Source organism: Equus caballus, chromosome 4 (genome assembly GCF_041296265.1).
Source record: "Equus caballus isolate H_3958 breed thoroughbred chromosome 4, TB-T2T, whole genome shotgun sequence".
NCBI classification, from domain to species: domain Eukaryota; kingdom Metazoa; phylum Chordata; class Mammalia; order Perissodactyla; family Equidae; genus Equus; species Equus caballus.
The window spans coordinates 99,382,479-99,399,059 of NC_091687.1; the positions used below are offsets into that span (position 1 = coordinate 99,382,479).

General features: G+C 41.1%; 1 protein-coding gene and 1 pseudogene across 1 annotated transcript; both read right to left on the reverse strand.

Moving 5' to 3' along the window:
- Positions 1–2,917: 2,917 nt before the first annotated feature.
- LOC100049983 (cationic trypsin-3) lies at positions 2,918–7,182 on the reverse strand. Its single transcript, XM_001487947.4, has 5 exons — positions 7,026–7,182; positions 5,386–5,545; positions 4,353–4,606; positions 3,674–3,810; positions 2,918–3,163 (listed from the first exon to the last, which is right to left on the reverse strand). The coding sequence occupies exons 1-5, from the start codon at positions 7,063–7,065 to the stop codon at positions 3,014–3,016; spliced, it is 741 nt and encodes a 246-aa protein (XP_001487997.1). The 5' UTR covers positions 7,066–7,182; the 3' UTR covers positions 2,918–3,013.
- A 6,956-nt stretch (positions 7,183–14,138) lies between these two features.
- Positions 14,139–16,327, reverse strand: LOC100051644 (trypsin-like; annotated as a pseudogene).
- Positions 16,328–16,581: the final 254 nt, after the last annotated feature.

Here is a 16,581-nt window from a genome sequence, read left to right on the forward strand (position 1 = left end):
CACAAAATTATTTGCAAGGGACAGCCAGGTTTTTCTGTAAAGAACCAGAGAGTAAATATTTTAGGCTTTTCCGGTAATATAGCCTTTGTCACAACTACTCTGTTGTTGTTGCTTGAAGGCTGCCATAGACAATACGGAGATGAATGAGTGCAGCCGTGTTCCAATTAAACTTCCTTCACTACAAGATGCTGCCGGTCAGATTTGTCCTGGGCCACAGTCACTTAACTCTGTTCTAGAAGATAAGAAAGAAATTGCCCCATGTCCAGACTTGAAATTGAAATGACTCAGTTTCAATGATTAGGTATGGCTTGAAATAAAATTAGTAACCTTAGGGGAAACATCTCACTGTTGCCTTTACTTAAAATAATGTTTTAGGGAGAAAAGAAGAGGGGGATTAGAGATTTAGGACAGGGATGTTGGAAAGACAGAGAACAGTGCAGGGAAGAAAAGAGACTGACAAAGACAGAAAATTGTATCAACGTATGAGAAGCAACAAAATATTGGGAAAGAACACTTAAATCTTATGACCAAGTTCTAGCCTTGATTCTGTCACTAGCTTTTATTTGTTTGTTAGTCTCAGAACTTTAATATGCTCTTGTAAAAAATGAATACCCACATAAAATAATGGAGAAATAGCAGAAGTTAAGAAAATCTTTGATTCACACATCAGAGTTTTGTGAAAGTGCCAATAGAGCTAATTAACGTCTCTTTCAGAATTCCCTTCTCATTGTTCTGTCTTCCTCTTTGTGGCCAGATCCTACCTCCAACCCACAAGATTAGATGGGAAAGCATACCTAACAAAAGAACCATTAATTTGTATCATAGAAACAGACAGGGATGTGTACCTGGAAAACACAGCTGTCAGAACAACATGTAGAAATACCCCATGAAATAGCTTGGAAACTTGGAACTCCTGAATATGATAGGCTGGTGAGGCATTTATGGAGAGAAAACATCTTACTGGATTAGAAAGAAATGGGATCAGGAAGAAAAACAGAATGTAGATGGAGGATGAAGTGAAGCTGAAGGTCAACATAGAGCATTGTAAATGGAAATGACAAGAAACAGGAACAGGACTTATAATACATGGCCGTATCAATTTGTCAATAAAACAATTTTCTGTCAGATACATTTATATCCCCAACGCGAAGATCAGCACATAGTAGGAACTCAGAAAAACTGATTTTTTGGTGACTGTCCTCTCAGACATTCATTTTCCACCATCCATGTTGTTCCAAGTGGAGTAGAGAGACCCACTTATTTGCTGCTGGGTTGGTAACATAAACAAGAGATCACAGAGGCTGGAAATTTAATCTCTGTCACTGAATCTTACTTCCATATGGGAGGAAAAGAAAGACTTAACGATCACTTCTAGGAAAAGGAGCAACTTGATAGTCTTCATGGTGGTTCTCCAAATGCACTTGGAGTGATGCAGAAGAATGAGGGCACAGTCCAATTTATAATCCCCAAACCAATCTTCTCTCTAGTCCAAGGCCCCAGGGCAACAGGTGGAATATGATAGGAGACACCCAGATGTTCATCTGGAGGGGCTTCCTTTTCTCAAGTATGGCAAACATTGTTGCTAGGTTAATTGTAAACACAAATAAAAAGGGGAAGGTGGGATTTGCAGTAGACACCATATGGCTAAGACCTTCTCATGGCTATGGTTTATTATGGGTTTCCTGCAAAAACAACACAAGATCACTGCTCAACACAACTCTGCATCAGTCGAAAACTGAAACACTTCTAATACAAGTGATATATAAATGCATCTCCCACTGTATATATTCTCCCTCTATGATTTTTTGTAAACTAATTTCTTATGATTCATAATTATCTCTAATATCAAAAATTCCTAGCCACTAGAACAGGGAGAATTAAAGTTTGTTGTTTAAGCCACGTAGGCAAAGGTAGTTTGTTATAGCACACCGAACCGCTTAACACAGTATTCTCCTTCATCTTATCCCCACCAAACTTCATTTACCTACTCCAATGTTTCCATGCTCAGAGCCCATCTATCATTTCCCTTGATCCACACCATGTATGCAAAGGACTCCTGTGTCAGGGCATATACTACAAGCATCCTCAGGATGATCCATAGAATAACATGGAGTTTGGGAGAGTGATATTGAGCAACCGAAACAGGATGTCTGTGCTGCCTCCCCAGAAAAGAGTTGAAGAGATAAAAAAAAACCTCTATAGTCAGAATTTTACGACCTCAGAGTCATAAATCTGTTTTCTGCAAACTTATCTGCCTTTGCACTTTTCTTTTGTTTATTGGGCAAAAGATGACATAATTTGGGCTGGGATTTGGAGGTTCTGGTCGCGGGAGAGGGGTCAGATTGCGAGTGGACATCACATCTACTATAGCCATAAAATTCCAGCTAGAAACAAGAAAGGTCTTAGAGACCTGGGACATATAGGCAGGTGAAACCTTGGAAAGTGCAGGAAATTTGTGATTTTTAAAACTTACTCCATCTAGGTGTTACCCTTACCTAGCCTCACAGACTTTCGGATAGATTACAGAAGAAAGACAGAGCATGATGTTACAGTAGTATCAATGCCTTGGGAATAAGGACAGCTGGAGCTTCATCTTAGCTTTACTATGAACTAGTTGAATGAATGTGGATGGCTGAATTTAACTTTCTGCGTTTAATGTCATTATCTGTTCAAAAATGTGGTGGGAACAGTGACCTTAACCTTATTCATCATGATAGTCTCAATGTTTCACACAGAGTCTGGCATAGAGGAGGTGACCAGTATGCTTATTTTGATTAGGTTGAATGAATAACTGAATAACCTTTCAAATTCTATCTTCATATAACAGCTCAATTCCACGTCAATCCACTTACTTAGCACACAGTTTCAAGAGAAAGTTCATAAATATGAAGTAAGGAAAGATGTTGGACATAATTGGTCCAGGACAAAATGTTTTTATTTAGCTACAGGTTTCAGACATAGGAGGAAGGTAAAGTTGACTAACAGGGGATGGGTCATGAAGAGATCAAGATGTTTAGTTGGCAGCGATGGTCTGCCTAATCCAGTTCACGTAGTTGTAGACCTTGGTGTAGACACCAGGCTTGTTTCTCTGAGCACAGCCATAGCCCCAGGAGACAATGCCCTGGAGCACTCCACTGCAAGCCACAGGGCCACCAGAGTCACCCTGAGCAGGAAGGAAGAGACAGTTAGGACGCTCAACTATGCCCAGATGGGAGAAAGCCTCCAAGATGTTCTTCTATTATCTTGGAGCCATCTTCCCAGGCTATTGATCCTTCAGACAGTACCTTCTCTTCCAATGGAAACCCACCCCTCAGGCTCCATACCACATCCCTCTTTCCTTAGTTGCAGACCTGTGGGATCCAGAAGAGGTGGGGATTGGAGAGTATAACTCTGCCCAGCTAGCCCTGTTCCTGTCAAAGAGCTTCCTTCCACACTATGACTCCTGGGAAGGGTGCCTCAATGCTGTTTGCACACCATTGTCTGTGTACCTTTTTGCCCTTAACCCTAACCATTACTATGGCAAAAAGGAAATCCATCATTTATCCCAAATCTATCCCTCACCCCTCATAATCAGTCTCAGACACAGCTTTTCCATCTTCTGTGTTTCAGGAAAGGGGAAATAAGGCAGAGATGCATGAAGGTGAGCTGGACGAAGGAGTGCCAAGAAACTAACCTGGCAGGAGTCCTTTCCACCCTCTAGGAAGCCTGCACAGAACATGTTGCTGGTGATCTGGTTTGGGTAGGAACTGCGGCAAGAACTATCGGAGAGGATGGGAGCATTCAGACACTGCAGGAGGTTAGGGTAGTTGGCTGTTGGGTGCAAGAGTGAAAATGGAAGAAGATTACCCAGACGATTCCTGGAAACTTCTTTCCCAGTATCTCTCCTCTCCCTCCCAGTACTCCCACACTTTCTCTAAGATTGCCAGTAGCTGCTATTTTGGAAGCACAACTTTTATCTGGAAGGTCTTCCAATCAGTTTTAATTCCCAAGTGATTCTCTCTCCGACACTAGCTTCAGTGACCTCAGAACTCAAATGCGGAGACTATTTCTCAAGCAGGTCTGTCCTTCAGGAAGTACCAAATCGCTGAGCCTCTGTTCTGTTGACCTCCTTAGTTTCTAGTTCTCTGCAAATCACTAATCACACTTGGCATCTTTATCATAGCTCATTTGTGTTACGCTTTCCAGCAGAGGAACCATCCTCATTGTAATTAATGTATTCTAAGTCTGCATTTATCCCCAAACTGTTCTCTGTGAACCTTGCCCTGAGTGACAGTTTGGAGTAATTGAACCTGAACATGCCTTTCACCTCTAGGGTTCTCAGACTTGGTGCTTCTGTTCCAGGAGACACTTACAGCCACTGCTGAGGGTGTTTCCCCAGCCAGAGATGAGGCACTGGGTACCAGCAGCTGGGAAAGATGCTGGCAGAGAGATCGCAGACACTTTAGAGTTGATGGAGGCCGGGGAGCTCAGTTTAATCAGCAGGATGTCATTATCGTAGGTCCTTGAATTGTAGCTGGGGTGGCGGATGACCTTGGCTGAATTAATGAATTGCTCATTGCCCTCAGTGACTGCAATGTTGTGTTCTCCCAGACGCACCTGGAATCGGCTGGATGAAAGGATTACAAGTTGCCTCAGTATCCAACTTGAGCTTTGTCCCCTTCCCAAGACACCCCAGTCATGAGCACAACGCAGACACCATCACCTTCCAGCATTCACACTCACAGGTAATTGTGCCCTTAAGGTAGTCCTACCAGATGTAAACGGGCTGGAGTATTCATTAGGTAGGTGTCACTACAAGCACAGACTCTCAGCCCACCATCCTGTTAGAATAGTTAGGTTTAGGAATGGAACCAAAGGACCCCAAGCAAACAGTGGGAGATAGATTGGAATGGGTGGTGATTAATCAGCACCTGCCATTTCTCCTCTGGTTGGAATGACCAATTACCGTAGGGAGATGTGGCAGGAATCTGGGATCTGACGGACTATTAAGGGAGCAGAATGAGTTGTGCTTATCCTTATTCTTGACTATAAATTGCATGTATGCTATTACCTCCATATGCCATTTTTTCCTGGTTGAGCTATAATGACTAGGACTATTCACTCATTAATGCTCTTAAGCTAGTTCTAGGCACACTTCATCACTCACTGCTTCCTCTCCCATGTGTTTAGCACCATCATTTGGAAGGACATCAGGGAACTCTAAGGGTACCTTCCCATGCAGTAGTCCCTCAATACATCCAACAATGTCTTGGGGGGAAAATGAGGCTTTAGGATCTCAAAGCACACCCCTCAAGTCTGAGACTGTAGTTTACCCTGATTGTGCTTTGGCAGGGCTGGGGGAAGAGTGGATGTCAGAGAACAGGGATGTTTATATTGGTTACTTACGACTGGTAGCAGTGAGCAGCAGACACAACCCACTGGTTACTGATGAGTGAGCCACCGCAGATGTGGTAGCCGACGTTCAGAGACACCTGGTAGGGCACGGAATTCGCCTGACAGGTGTAGCCCCCGACAATCTTGTCATCATCGTCAGTGGAGGAAGCAACTGACAGAGAAAAGTTGGAAACTATTTGCTAAACAGACCCATCTTGGAATTGTTACTCATCACCAACTTTTTGCCTATTAACCAGAAAAGAGCAGATAATGTTTTCTTGTCACACAGAATCAGGAAATGGTGAAGTTAATGTAATATTTTTCAAAAACTTATTTTTTTACACCTTTGAAATGCACCCTACTTATACTATTATAAGTATGCAATTTTTATACCTTACATTTTATAATTATACTGTTTGTTTCACATTTCTACCCTCAACACACACTCACAGGAACACATTCACACAGCAACTCACATGTCAGAGACTCTTTACATAAGAACTGCCCTGGACACAACAACTTGATGTCATAAAGAATACTTTTACACATAACCCTGCTCAGCAGCCATGGAAATAGGTGTTGAATAAAGCTCTGCAGTACGCATGGTACTGTTTACTTGTGCAGCTGGTATGGGGTAGATATCCCCATGGGGTAACAGAATGGAAGCTTTAGAAGCTACCTGAGAATGTTCTGGTCTGGAAGGAAATAGGAGTTTTTACTTTTGATCCTCGAGTTTCTCTTCTTGGTTCTTTCCTATAATTTTCAGAAAGTAATCTCATAGAACATTATAAGTTTCTCTCTCCAACCATTCCCCTTATGGCAATTATCTTTCCAACAGTTTTCAATTTATTCATCATTCTGAAGTCTGACCCACTGATTTATTAAGCTTCTTATGGCTCCAAAGGCCTGTGATTATATTATGGGTGTCCTATTTTTCAAATATTTTAGAGCAATTTTGGGAAAGACATTTACAGGTGTAGAGACAGGTGTATTGAATTTATGCCCAGCCAACTTGGGAAAATTTAGTAGTAAGTTTATTAATATAACATTTAGTAGCATAAAAATAGAAGTAGTCATTTCTCTATTCCTTTTGATAATTGAACGACACATTTTACTCTAGAGAGATTTCATTAGCAAAGATGTTGTAAAACCCATAAAGGGTTTTATGCCCATAGCTTTTATTCATGAGATATGAAATATCTTTGCCTGTTAAGATGCCCTTTAGCACAGAGGAGACTCAGGCTCTCACCCTCAAGACCTCTTCAAGGAGCACAAGGTTAGTCATTGATCTCAATTATTAACTCCTAATCCTTGGAAACATCAAAACAGCATTAACTTAATGTTGACTATACTTTCCTTTTCTCTCATCCTTCATAGATTTCACCTTGAAGTTCAGGGCAATTCTGCCTCTATCCAATCTACCCTGATCAATCGTGCTTACTGTGATGTTTTCCCATATAGCGAGACAATTATGTGTAGACATGTGTACTAGACACTGTTGTTTCGAATTTATAAGCCTCTTGAGTACAGAGATTACATTCAACATCCAGAGTACAAAGTGCAAACTTAAATATCTGATAGATACCTCCTGGTTCATTTATTCTTAAATATGTAATAGGCAACTACTGATTTATTTACTAATAGAGACTCACCAGCGGCTCCCAGGAGAGCAAGAAAGATCAAGAGCTTCATGGTTGCTCACTCGATGTGGACTGGGGAGTAGGATAAAGGGTTTTCAACCACAGCTATTTATACCTCTAGCTTTGTCATTGACACCCATGGCCACAGTTGTCAGAAATGTGATTTCACTGGAAACTCACAAATCCAAATTTAGAATTGAATTCTGTGCCAAGTTGAAGATAATTCAGCATCAGATTTAAACATCAACATTTGTCCACTTTTCCAGAAGGTTATGGAAATGGAAATAATGAACCACCCGAGTGGGATCTGTTCTCTTAATAGAAAAATAAGTTGGAGTAAGGTCACAGAACAGGGCTCCAGGTGTCCTGATTCCCAGACAAAATGTTAGATATTTGGTTATCTCAAGTGTGAACTTTTATCCTCAGTACTATCTTGAATGCTATACCCTGATGTTTAATTAACATGGGCTTTTTTATAATTATATAATTTTTCTTGTGGTCTTCTAGTCTTGTATATCCATGCTAACTTTTCATTATTAATAGGAAAAACTTGTTCCCTTGAAACAAGAAAAATTGTTCCGATTTGAAACTACCATAGGCTAAACAGGAATGTGGAAGAATGATGATAACTTACATTTATCTAGAACTTATTGAATATTAGAGTTATTCTCAATATTTTGCCTATATTAGTTTAGTAATTCTCATAACAACCCAACAACATACCTATTATTACCCCCACTCTACAGATGGGAAAAGTGAGGCACACAAAAGTATAGAGGACTTGACCAAAATCATGCATCAAGTACAAGGTATAATCAGGATTCCAACCGAGGTAACCTGGCTTCAGAGTCTGTGCTCTTAACCACTACACAAAACTTCCCAAGAAAGTTCACCAGAATCTGGAGACTAAGATAATACAGAATTCCTGGCCAATGATAGCACAACTGAAATTTATGGAGTGCTTCTATGTGTCTGGCACTGTGGATGGGATTTACATGCATTGACTCATTCAATCCTCACCAACAATTCTATAAGTGTTGTTATGATTATTCCCATTTTATATATAGGAGAAAGTGATCCTTAGAGACATAATCTGTTGTGCTCAGAGTTTTATAGCTATTATATGGTTAGTACAAGATTGAAAATCAAGCAGCCTCATTTCAGTGTCCATGTCCTCCACTGCAGTGACATGAACACAATCAGGGAGAATGATCTGAACTCTACCAGTTAACAGCTATTCTGGGGAGCCAAGAGAATTCTCAAAATTCCAAGAAATGGGTTCCCGAAGCAGGAATTGTCAAAATTAATGGGGTTGTGGCAGAAATATCCAGAGTAAGTGAATCTCAGTGAGAACCAACCTCTAGTCACATGTAGCCAGATTCTAACCCACAGAATACATTTGAAAGCCTTTCCAGGATGCTATTCCTGCATTAGCCAAACATGAAAGGATCCTTTCTGTTTCCTTTACATTTGATATTTTGCCATAATGAAGATGATTAACTAGAAGGCAGAGTTTCTCAACCCCAGCACTACTGACATTTAGGCCAGATAATTCTTGTTGTGAGGAACTACCCTGCACACTATAGGATATTTTTCAGTGTCCCTGACCTCTAGTTACAAGTAACACTAGCCCTTCCTTCTGGTTATGACAACAAAAAATTGCTCCAGATATTGCTAAATATCCTCTGGTGTTCAACAGCATCCCCAGCTGAGAATACTAATCCAAAGAGAAAAGATGGACAAAGTAGCTTGTAAAGCTATAGCCATGGGAAAGTGCCCTATGGTCTAAGAAAATATAGGCACTCGTTAACTACTGAATGAATGGCACACAGGGCAGGGGGCTGCCATTCATTAATCCCTAAACATCAGGAAATGCTAAGGAGTAAGGGAAGCGACGGGGTCCAGAATGAGGAAGGGGAAGTCTTCTCATGCTGTTCAATTATCTTCCTTTGTTCAGGAAGTTGTTCAATAAGTTGTTGGAAGTTGTATGATTCTACATCACCCCTGGAACTTCCCCTGAACTTCATCAGAGTTCTTGGCCCACATGAATATCACAACACTGTAGAGAAGAGCTTTTCACAACAACTGGCTAATATGCTGCTATGTCTTAGAGATCTCTTCCTTGTGTGTCCTGGGCTTTATCACTTCAGCCCTTTCTTCCAGGAAAGGGAAGAGGGTTACCAGCTAAGGGATGTTATCTAGAATCAATTGCAATTTCCAAATCAACAGCTTGAGACAAAAGAACACGGACCTCACTGGCTGCAGTGTGATGATTCTTTAGTCATCTAAAGCAGTAATGGGCATGTGGGGAAAATGTAAGTGATGGTTTCCAGTCTTCAGTTATTCCCATGTTGCATGTAAACCACTTAGCACAGTGCCTGTAATGTAGTTACATTCTGATTTTTAAACAGACATCTTTTCCTGAGTCGCTTCTTAGGGAAAGACATTAATATTTCATGTGTTGGTGAATTTTATCTAATGCACATTAAAATGAACACATGCCATTTAATAAAATAGCTATTTAAATAAAAATATTCACTGGTGCACTACTAAAATCATGTTTAAGACTACCAGTGATGCACATACCAACATGTTACTAGGCAGATTGTTGGACAAAATGAGAGTGGGAAAACCAAGGATGCTTGATGATGGTAGCTGTAGTGGTTGTGGTGAGTGGAAGGGGTATGGAGGAGAGCAGATCTGGGTACTAAGTGGAAGCGATTAGTATTCTAAGTGAAAGTGACTAGGAGAATGCTCCCTATTGATGAGGCCAGGAGAATAGAGAATAAGTATGAGGTGTCTTTGGACATATGTAGGCATGTTTGTCATTTATGTAAATTAGGTGAAAAAATCTGAAGAAGATATCCTTGCATGACTTGTGGGAGCTTGGACTTATAAGATACCTTTAATTTCTGAAGTACTGTGAATCATTCTGTGAAGTAAGACCCTAGAAAATTGGGTGGAATGTTCCTAGACTCAATAAATACTCTTTCCTGTACTTTATGTGTGCCAAAATTCTGTTCTTAATAACATTCATGAGTTATCGTTTACAATCAACTCTGTATATGCCACAATGTGTGTGCAGGGGTTCCTTCTTCAGCCTCCTCCCTAAAAATAGTGATATATAGGGAACACTCATATTTCTTTTGTCAAGCAGAGTGGGTTGGTACTTATACTTCTTTTCCTGATTTCAAACACATGGTGGCCCAGAGGCATGTGTCTGTGTTTAATTAACCTGTATTAGTCAAATCTCTTTCCCATGCACATGGCTTAGTGGCCTTGGAAGGATTGTTTAAATTTGTGCCTAACTGGGGGTTGATTGGCCTTGGCAAATATATTGACATTTGTATTGGCAGGAGCAAGGATCTTGCCCCTAAAGGATTTTATGCTCTTTTCCTGAATGGAATCTGTTTCTTTCCTTAGCTATTCCAGCCACTTTTCTTGGTAGCACACCACTAGTTACCAAGGCCGTGCTGGCTCTTTGCCACAACAGTGTGTAGGGAAATTTTTAAGCAAGAATTCCTCTCCCTGAAAAAAGATGTTCTAAGAAACTTACTAAAAAACAACCAGGGCAGGAAAAATACAAAAAGGAACAAGGTGCAAAGTACATGCTTGTGTGATAGCCTTGATGCTAACCTCAGAGTCTATGCTAAGCTGAATTTCTAATCTTTGCTACATATAGAAAATCAGGGTTAGTGAAGAGAATGATGATTTTTGGTAAAATGAACCCTGGAACCACACTTTGGTTTCCTTGAGAACCCTCCTCAAGTATGTAATTAATTTGAGGGCATTTCTACTTTAGCTACATATGATTCTCTCACAAAATTGTTTGCAAGGGTCAGCCAAGTTTTTCTGTAAAGAACCAGAGAGTAAATATTTTAGGCTTTTCCGGTAATATAGCCTTTGCCACAACTACTCTGTTGTTGCGTGAAGGCTGCCATAGACAATACGGAGATGAATGAATGCAGCCGTGTTCCAATTAAACTTCCTTCACTACAAGATGCTGCCGGCCAGATTTGTCCTGGGCCACAGTCACTTAACTCTGTTCTAGAAGATAAAGAAGAAACCATTAAATGCCCCATGTTCAGATCTGAAACTGAATGGTGGCTAAGTTTCAATGATCAGGTATGACTTGAAATAAAATTAGTAATCTTAGGAGAAACATCTCACTGTTGCCTTTACTTCAAATAACGTCTAGGGGAAAAGGAGGAAGAGAGGTATTGTAGATTTAAGGCTGGAATGTTGGAGAGACAGAGAACAGTTCAGGGAAAAGAAGATACTGACTGAAATAGAAAACTGTATCAAACTATGAGAAGCGACAAAATATTGGAAAAGAAAATTTAGATGTGGTGACCAGAGTTCTAGCCATCATTACGTCACTAGCTTCTTTGTTGTTAATGTTCTTCTTTGGACTTTAATATGTTCATGTGTAAAATGAATACCCACAAAAGTAATGGGGAAATAGAAGTTAAGACAATCTTTGATCCGCATATCAGAGATTTGTGAAAGTGCCGAAATGACCAACTCATGTCTCTGTCAGTATTCACTTCTCATTGCACTGTCTTCCCCTTTGCAGCCAGATCCTATCTCCATCCCACAAGATTAGATGTGAAAGCATATCTAATAAAAGAGCAATTAAGTTTTATCATAGAAACAGACAGGTGTGTATACATGGACTATCAGAACAACATGTGCAAATGCTCCCATGAACTAGTATGGAAACTTGGAACTCCTGAATATGCTGGGCTGGTGAGACATTTATGGAGATAAAACATCCTATTGGATTGGAAAAAATGGAATTAGGAAAGGAAACAGAATGGAGATGGTGGTTGCAGTGAAGCTGAAAGTCAAAATAGAGCATCGTAAATTGAAAATGATAAGAAACCAGGAAAGAAGTTATAACACATCCCATATTAAATTTTCTATAAAAAAGTCTTTTATCAGATACATTTCTTTCCCCAATACAATGTTGAGCACATAGAAGGAAGTCGGGAAAACTTGTGTTTTGATGATTGTCTCCAAGCTCCATCATCTAATCCCTTCAATATGCCCACCTTGAGTCTATGGAATGTATTTTCTACGTTGAAATAAATTGATATTATTCAGCTCTAAAATATTTTTCTATTATAATTTTGGAAACTATGCTTTGGAAAATCGGAATAGAAACTGTGAAGCATCCTGAATTCACTCTAGGGACAACATATAGATCCTGTGGGACTTAAGTTGGTGAGCAAACCAATCACAGGGCTGTAACCCTCAGAGCCACAGTCATTGTCGCTTTCCTACTCTGCTCCTTTTGAGGGACAGTCTTCAGGCCACAAGCATTTAGCAAACTTAGCAGAGAATACGTGTTCACTTAGAGCAAGTCATGTCAAGCTAACCCCATCTTCTTTTGGGTTAGCTTATTAGAGTGAGGAATTCTGAGAAAGACTGGGAAGTAGCATGCCTTGTTTTCAGCAAAGTACTTGACAATGTTTCCTCAAGATATTTGCATTAAGGAGCTAAGACATACATGCTCTTGATGTGGTTCTCTGAGGTAGACTCAAGGCTGGCGAATGATTATCTCCAAAGTGCTATCTCAGAGCCCATATTAAATGTAGCAGAAACTCCATGAGGTTTTTGATTTGAGAGCACAGAAAGCCAAATAGTCAATTCACTAATGACCCAGAGCTGAGAAGAATCACTGTCACAGATGACTGAATCAAGGCACCAAAGAGATCACATTGAATGTAAAAATATGCCTGGCTTGTCTTAGTAGCTCTCCAATTCTCTTAGTTTCTTAAGTGCTAATATCAGAATCATCTGACTCATAATTCAGATATAATGCCATTCCTAGAGAGATGGAATTCAAAGAGACCAAGGCCAATGACACAGGATCAAATCACATGGTCAATCATCCTTCTGGGATCTTGTCTCCTCTGGGCTCAAGCATCTCAGCTGTTGCCACGTTCCTTGTGGTCTATCCTCATTGACTCACTGTATCCAGTAAAAGGGTGTTCTCCTGTCCCCAAGTTTTTGTCTTAATACTCACTTGGTTCCCCATTTACTTAGAAACATTGTTCAGTCTTACGCTTACCAGTCTCTGGAACAAAACTGTCAACCCCTAAGCCTGAATTACTGCCTCTTCCATCCATCAGATGCTTACAGCTAACTCCCTGGGCCTCCCCCAGTCTTCAGACCTCGACTCCCAGTCACCACAGCTGCCTACTCTCACTGCTTCCTATTGCCCATTTCTCAGGCCTGTGGTGATTTTCTTCTCCAGTTCCCTTGATTTAAATAGACATAGGCAAAATAAATTCTGTCCATGGAGGATAATCTGCCTGGTGAGAGGAATGGATTACCTGACCCTCAGGGATGGCTAAAGAGATGGTGACCTGGAGAAGAGGTCCCCAAGGGGACATGGCCATTGTTGTCAAATATCTGACATATTGACATGTTAGAAAATACAGAATTGTGTCACAAAGATACAGATGATCCACAAGGATTAGGACTAAGGAGTGAACATTATAAAAGAGCATGTCATGGCTCAGTGTAACAAAGAACTTTCTAACAACAGATGGCAACCCATCTGGGGAGCAGCAAAAGGCTTCTCTCTGCTGTATCAGAGGAGAGATCTATAAAGTCCTTTCACAGTTTTGAGAGGAGGTTTTGATGTTATGGTAAACTTTCCTTCATCTTAGTCTTTATCACTCAAAAAGTGTAATTGTTCATACAGATAAGTACACTTTTGTATTTGAGACTCTACGAAGCAAACTGTGTCAGCAGTCGCCAGTTGGTTGGGCTGCAAGAAACTCAGGTAGTGTGCAAGTGTGGCCTGATTTGGCCTTGCTAATTGGTGAGTGGCAGCAACCTGAATTGAAACTGGGATCTCAGAGGAAGCAAAGGTTGTCTCTGGGCCAAGAGTTGCCAATCTTGTGGCCCATAAGCATCATGAGGAGGTGGTGGTTAGAAATGCAAAGGAATTCTGATTATTGGGAGGGACCAAGAAGCTGAAGTTTTGAAAAGGTCCTTAGAGTGACTCTGATTTAGGTGATTTGGGGAACTCCCTTGGGGAAACACTACCAGAAACATTTCCTTTGAAACCTTGACCAGTTTGGAAGGATGGCAACTATTTTAGTGAATGTATTTTACTGACAGGTCTATGTGAGAGATATGAGCCCTCCCTAGGTGAGACAAGGTTAAAGAGGGTTCCATACCCTGGATCTGAGCCCAGGGAGGGTGGAAACTCCTCAGTTGGCTGCCATGGTGTTCTGAATCCACTGGATGTAGTTGCAGACTTTGGTGTAGACTCCAGGTTTGCCTTTGAGGGCACAGCCTGCACCCCAGGAGACAATGCCCTGAAGGATTCCATTGCAGGCCACAGGCCCCCCCCGAGTCCCCCTAAAATGAGAAGAAGAGAATGTCAGAAGTAGTGCCTCCACCTCTTTAGCAGATGCAGAGTCCAGGGCAGGGATGGAGGGAAACCCACCTGGCAGGCATCCTTCCCACCCTCAAGAAAGCCCAGGCACATCATGCTGTTGTTGATCAGGCCTGGGTAGGCTTTGCGGCAGGTGGTGTTAGAGAGTATGGGGGCCTTCAGGCATTGCAGAGAGTTAGGGAGCTTAGACCCATTGCTTTCTTCCTTTTCTGTGGGAGAGCTCATTCCTGCACAAGGGCATGGTGATATTTGCTATCTACAGATATTGAATAACACCCACCTATGCATGGATATGGACTTTTCCAATACCCTTTTTCCAAACTCCTTACAGAGTAAGCTTCTGCAAAGGGCAACAAAGCCTTTCTAATAACAATAATAACAATTAAAAAAAAAACTAGTACTATCTTTTTTTGACCACTTACTATGTGCCTTTTACGGTTCTAAGCTCATTACATGTATTATCTCTTTTAATCCTTATACTCAACCAGTAAGTGAGGTATTATTATTATCTCCATTTTGCAGAGGAGGAAACTTACATATGCTAGTTCAAACAAATTCCCACAAGAAAACTGAGCCATACAAACCTAGGCAGTGTGTCTCCACAGCCCTTGACCTCCTCTTGACCTTAGCCTGACTGTAGTGACTCTTCTCTCAGTGAGTCACCCTGAGGCTCACTCACTAGCAGAAGGGTGTGTACTGCTCTAGCCAGAGATCAGGCACTGAGTCCCCATCTTGGTGCAGGAGCTGACAGGGAGATGGTGTTCACACTCTTGCTGAAGATGGCTGGCTTGACCAGCTTGATTAGCGTGATGTCATGCCCTGTGGTTATGCTCTTATAATTGGGTTGTTTGATGATCTTGACCATACTGATGATCTGTGTGGTCTCTTCCAAGACTGTGAGCTTATGTTCACCCAGTCTCAGTTGGAAGCATCTGCAAAGGGAGAGAAGAAGACACAGTCCTTTTGCTAATCAGCTGGGTCTTGCTTTCACACTCATAGTCCCACCATGTGGTACCCCAGCAGGAGCTTACAAGCAAATGAAACAACCCAAGAGAAAACTGGCTTCATATATGGAGTTGCAGAAATCTTTATCTGATAGCAGATTGTATCTTATGTGGAAACAGAGGCAATGAGCAGAGCACTCTCGCTTTTGAGGCTCTCTAACATTAGCTAGAAGTTGACTACAGGCTGTTCAAAATGTGTCAAGAGAGAAGAAAATGATGTGGACACCCAGGAGGTCAGGAGTCCCTGGAGACAGGGCATCTAAAGTTAATTATAGTGGAAAGTTGCACATTAGTGGGCCTAAAGTTTCAGGTAAGTAAGATGAATAAGTTCTACAGGTCCACTGCACAACATTGTACCTATAGTGAACAACACTGTATTGTACATTTAAAAATTTGCTAATAGGATAAATCTCATGTTGTTTTATTACTACAATAAAGTAAAATTTAAAAAAGAAAAGAAAAGAAAAGAAAGTTAATTAGAAAGTCACGGTTTAGTGAAGACTAAGATGCTGGAATTCAGATCATGAAGAAGGCTTTAACCATAGAGAAGAAGGAGACATTTTATTGAGAGATGAGAGGATGCTCAAGAAGATGGTTACAAAGCAAGTTTTCCTTATTAGCCCGTGAACCTCTCTGCCAGGGCCTGTCCTCCTAACATGATGAGTGAAAGCCAAGAAATCAACCTGCAGGTGGTGTCAACTGCCACCCACGGGGGCTCCAGGTGCCCACATTTATGGTCTGTAGCAGTGAGCAACTGACTGCACCCACTGGCTGCTGATGAGGGTGCCGCCATTCATGTGAGATCCAACATACAGGGATAGCTGATAGAGAAGGACATTGATGTCACAAATATAGTCCCCTACAGTTTTGTCATCATCATTGTCACCACTCATGGGTAAAGCCCCTAGGAGATGAGAAGGATGGGGAGAATATAGTTGAAGATCATGCTTTGTCCCAAAACTTCTGGTAAGAAGGTAGATTTGAAAATATGCAACATAGCACTTCAGGTCAGAACACTGGGGGTGTTCTGCTAGTCTAGACCTCTGTTTTCTTCTTTTCCCAAATGAAAACAGTTTTAAACATGCTGTTTGAAATATAATACGGAGATCTTGTCAAGATGGTGGCGTAGGCAGACTCTGAACTCATC

Coding starts and splice junctions, on each gene's coding strand:
- LOC100049983 (XM_001487947.4), bottom strand. CDS start 7,065: ATGAAGCTCTTGATCTTTCTTGCTCTCCTGGGAGCCGCTG. Junction 4,607..5,385: donor GCTGCTCACTGCTACCAGTC/GTAAGTAACCAA, acceptor CCTTTCATCCAG/CCGATTCCAGGTGCGTCTGG. Junction 3,811..4,352: donor AAACACCCTCAGCAGTGGCT/GTAAGTGTCTCC, acceptor TGCACCCAACAG/CCAACTACCCTAACCTCCTG.